This window comes from Macrobrachium nipponense, chromosome 34, assembly GCF_015104395.2.
Source record: "Macrobrachium nipponense isolate FS-2020 chromosome 34, ASM1510439v2, whole genome shotgun sequence".
Lineage (NCBI taxonomy): Eukaryota > Metazoa > Arthropoda > Malacostraca > Decapoda > Palaemonidae > Macrobrachium > Macrobrachium nipponense.
The window spans coordinates 9,751,577-9,756,633 of record NC_061095.1 but is presented as its reverse complement, the minus strand read 5'-3'; the positions used below and the strand labels follow the sequence as shown (position 1 = coordinate 9,756,633).

The following is a 5,057-nucleotide window of genomic DNA, read 5'->3' as shown; positions in this document are numbered from 1 at the left end:
TATTCTAAAAATCACCAATCCATCTGTTTCATGGTTGTACAATAATAATATATATGGGCTGGGGGCAGACAATTGCCCTTTGTCATCTGAATATTTGCTGTGTCAAAACGTAGTAAACTAATCGTTTTTGTGTAAGAACATTTTCATATACTATGTACATCATATTTTTTTTATGTACTTCTGCTTGATATTCTCTATTTTCTCATGAACATTCGAGACCTGTCTGCAGTGTTCTTGTTAATTTATAATTCCGTATTCTTTTGTATTATCAGTTTTATTATGATTTACTAACAGAGCTCTTTGATGACCTGTAAACCTCTACCATTTTATGATGACTGCTTAGTTCCCTTGACAGTATGGCACTTGCTTGTGGAGTGTCCCGCCATTGGAGACCTGAACAACCGTTTTCGCTCCTTATACCTTATAAGGAGGGCTATTACTTTCTCTCCTGGTTCTTGGAGACGGATGTTTTTGCTCTCTTGGTAATCTGAGATGATTGCTTTCTCTCCTGGTTCTTGGAGACGATGCTTTTCTCTCTTGGTTCTTGAGACGATACTTTTCTCTCCTGGTTCTTGGAGACGATGCTTTTCTCTCCTGGTTCTTGGAGACGATGCTTTTCTCTCCTGGTTCTTGAGCCGATGCTTTTCTCTCCGGGTTCTTGAGACAATGCTTTTCTCTAATGGTTCTTGGAGATGATGCTTTTCTCTCCTGGTTCTTGGAGACGATGCTTTTCTCTCCTGGTTCTTGGAGACGATGCTTTTCTCTCCTGGTTCTTGAGCCGATGCTTTTCTCTCCGGGTTCTTGAGACAATGCTTTTCTCTAATGGTTCTTGGAGATGATGCTTTTCTCTCCTGGTTCTTGAGACAATGCTTTTCTCTCCTGGTTCTTGGAGATGATGCTTTTCTCTCCTGGTTCTTGGAGATGATGCTTTTCTCTCCTGGTTCTTGGAAACAATACTTTTCTCTCCTGGTTCTTGTAGTTGATGTGTACAAAACAGTTTCAAGTTTGTTGAGGAAGCTGGGTGTCTACGAAATAAGTAAACTATAGTCTATTTTATGTGTTTTTAGCAGTTCTCTATGTAAACTGTTAAATTATTTATAAAGCACGTATGGACTGAAGGAATATCATTTCGTCAAAATATAAAAATTGAAACTGAATATGACAATCGTAGCAGTGTCTCTTTACAGAAATCAATCAGTCAGTCAATCTATGGCCCAACTCTCAACATTTAATAAAACTGTGCAAATATTCCCTCTGGGAAACAGACAGGGAGAAATACTTTAACCTTTCAGCTTAGCTGACCGAGGTAACGGCTGTTATGTAAATCTAAAATTCCAAAAACAATTTTTGCCTTGAAAGCTACGAAGACGTTAACCACAATAAAACTGATAATACAAAAAGAATACGGAATTATAAATTAACAGGAACACGGCAGACAGTAGGTCTGGAATTTTAATGAGAAAATAGAAAATATCAAGCAGAAGTATAAGAAAATATATAAAATATATAAACAACAAATATCTCTGAAAAATTTCCAACGCAAAAAAGATTAATCTTACTACGTTTTAACATAGAAAATAAAATTTAACGACATTTAAAATTATCTCAGAAATGACGTTTTGAATAATCTGAGTCAATTTATATTCCACATATTTATGTTTGTACAGGAAAAGACTATTCTCGATTGGAAGCGAAAAATTTAAGCATCATAATTTTCCCTTCTGACACAAGAGTATGAAAATTACAATAAACATTAAGTTGCGATCTACCCATATCTCCATGAGTCACATCCAACCATTTATATTGTTCTCCAAGTTTTTATTTTCCATACAACCGAAAACAAAGTCAACGGAGAGACGATAACAACAGCTGCAAAATTTACATACATAAAATAGAATATAATTTGTGTTTAAATAGGTCTACAAATCCCTCGCCTAAAACATCGGAAGTGCCCTCCAATTACCAGGTTTTTTTCCTGACATTTCTATCACGAAACCATAAAAACTTCACATCCCTCGCGAGAAGCAGCAGATGTTTGACGGACAGACCCACAAACCATTGTGGGACGTGAAAGACCTCAATCAAGAGCTGCACATGGAATACGGGAATCTCCCGTGAGCTCTAATCCAAACCCCAAAATTTTATGAAATCCATTGAAAGATTTCCCCGATCCAGATGTTTACCGACCCGTCAGACCGACGGTATGCCATATGCCCCCGGGCACGCCGGACCTAAAGGGAAGGAAAGGGCATAGACGAACGTTCCATGGGCCTAATTGAAATTCCTCGATTTCGGAGGGACGCGAAAAAGAACGGGAAAGGTAAAGCAGCAGCGGCTGCCGGTGGTCAGATCAAATGCCCCCAGCATTAGTGATGAAGGCCCGGCCCCCCCCCCCCCCCTCCCTCTCTCGTTGCAGCGGTCTTAGCATTTAATGACACTTAATGGTAATTCCTACAAAAATACTGTAAGTGGAAAACGGTCCCAGTGATAATGACGGGTACCAGCTTGGAAGAACCGCAACGTCTTCTGTAAAGAGGGAGATACTAATTCTCCCGTAAAGAGGAATATAATTCTCCTGTAAAGAGGGAGATAATTCTCCTGTAAAGAGGGAGATATTTCTCTTTAAAGATGGAGATCATTCTCCTGTAAAGGGAGATAATTCTCCTTAAAGAGGGAGATAATTCTCCTTAAAAAGGGAGATAATTCTCCAGTAAAGAGGGAGATCATTCTCCTGTAAAAAGGGAGATTATTCACCTGTAAAGAGGGAGATAATTCTCCTGTAAAGAGGGAGATACTAATTCTCCTGTAAAGAGGGAGATAATTCTCCTGTAAAAAGGGAGAAAATTCTCTTGTAAAGAGGGAGATCATTCTCCTGTAAAAAGTGAGATCATTCTCCTGTAAAGAGGGAGGTAATTTTCTGTAAAGAGGGAGATACTAATTCTCCTGTAAAGAGGGAGATCATTCTCCGGTGAAGGGGGAGATCATTCTCCTGTAAAGAGGGAGATAACTCTCCTGTAAAGAGAGAGATACTAATTCTCCTGTAAAGAGGGAGATCATTCTCCTGCAAAGAGGGAGATAATTTTCCAGTAAAGAGGGAGACAATTCTCCTGTAAAGGGGGAGATCATTCTCCTGTAAAGGGGGAGATAATTCTCCCGTAAAGAGGGAGATAATTCTCTTGTAAAGAGGGAGATACTAATTCTCCTGTAAAGAAGGAGATAATTCTCCTGTAGAGGGATATAATTCTCCTGTAGAGGGAGATCATTCTTCTGTAAAGAGGGAGATACCAATTCTCCTGTAAAGAGGGAGATACTAATTCTCCTGTAAAGAGGGAGAAATCAATTCTCTGTAAATGAATGGGAGATCCTTCTTCCTGTAGAGGTAGATACTAATTCTCAAACTGTTAAAGGGAGGGAGATAATTCTCCTGTAAAGAGGGAGATTCTAATTCTCCTGTAAAGAGGGAGATTCTAATTCTCCTGTAAAGAGGGAGATACTAATTCTCATGTAAAGAGGGAGATAAGGCTTATTTGCACGCAAGGTTGTCTTTTCCAAGGAATTCATTCGTACAGAAGTCTTGTTTAGGTCAACAAAATCCCAAAACCTGCTTGACTTTTCAAAGGTGAACGAAGATGATAATGATTAGGGAAACTAAACACCTGAAAAAAAATAAGAGATTGGTGTAGAGAAAAAGGTTCGCGAATATTTACAAATCTACCGACATCATTTCCACATTTCCAGAACGTCAGTACCCAACTACTAAGTCTCTGAACAGGAACAATAAATAAAATCAAGAGGGAGGTGGTAGGGGGATGGGTGAGGGTGGAAAGGACACGAAAAAAGAAGCTGGGAAGAAGAACGCCTACTGCTATCTTTTCACTTGAGGTCCATCTCATTTGCCCACTCTCAACTTCCCGTCACTTTTAACCTTTCCATTTTTCCCTTCTTTTCCTTCAGACCTCAGGTAACAGCGAACTTCCAAATGGAAAATATATATCAAATACTGTAGACGAGTTTCCTCTAAAAATGACAATTTCGAAAAAATATATCCAGAATTTTTTTTTTTTTACATTCTCCTTTAAAGCACAACCAATTTTGGTGAATGTGCATTATCTTTCCCGATAATTAATTGCGGAAACAGGAGTAATTATGAGAGAGAGAGAGAGAGAGAGAGAGAGAGAGGGAGGAGAAGAGAGAGAGAGGGACGGCCGGGAGGAGAATAGGAGTGAGATCCTTTTGGAGGCCGGAGCAAGAGAGAGAGAGAGGAAGGGAAGACGAGAACTTGAGACGGAGAGAGAGCTTACCCATGTTTGCTCAACAAAGACATTCTGCATTCAATCTTCAACTGAAATTAGTATTCTGAAGTTGAGAGAGAGAGAGAGGAGCGAGAGAGAGAGAGAACGAGAGCAGGGAGCGAGAGGGCGGAGAACGCGAGATGAAGACGAGAGAGAGAGGAGAGAGAGAGAGAGAGAGAGTTACCAAATGTTTTTGCATCAAAATCAACGAAAATTATGCATTAGTTTCCAAATGTTTGATCTCAAAAAGAAAATTCTGCATTTCAATTGAACGTCTGTCTGTATTCCAGAGGATGAAACAAGAATCTGATATTTGTGTGGAAAATAAAAAATGCCCAGCAATACGAAGAAGCCAGATTTCAGAAATCTGGGTAGACTTAGTATTGTGTCATGAGAGAAGATCAAAAGCGATAATAAATGAGTATTCTAATGTTAATAAGAAGGACTGCTATCGTCAACTAACTCCGGCTCGCACACATTTGAATTCATAGCTTGAATAAGAAAGAAATTATCAGTCAAACGTGTAAGGGCTGCGAGGCAAAGACAGCTTTTTTTTAGCACTGACTTCAGAGCAAACTTTCTATGAACGATTAGAAGAAAGGACAGTACATTAGTCTGGTGCCATAGCATCTAAAGTCACTGACAAGGAGAACAGCACCCATACAAAATCAAACTGTATAAATCACAGTTACAGATCACCCTAAATACTACCATTTTTGTAAGACGCAAGAACGTTTTCCCTTACAGATACGTTGAAATGGTGAC

The 5,057-nt window shown here is 39.2% G+C and overlaps 1 protein-coding gene across 1 annotated transcript in view; it reads right to left on the bottom strand.

Annotated features, from left to right (window-relative positions):
- Positions 1-326: 326 nt before the first annotated feature.
- LOC135207766 (histone-lysine N-methyltransferase, H3 lysine-79 specific-like) overlaps positions 327-5,057 on the bottom strand; it is a 5,285-nt gene continuing 554 nt past the window's right edge. Inside the window, exon 2 of the mRNA XM_064239591.1 lies at positions 327-1,025. Coding sequence (XP_064095661.1) covers positions 327-1,025 — 699 coding nt within the window. The remainder of the gene's footprint in view (positions 1,026-5,057) is intronic.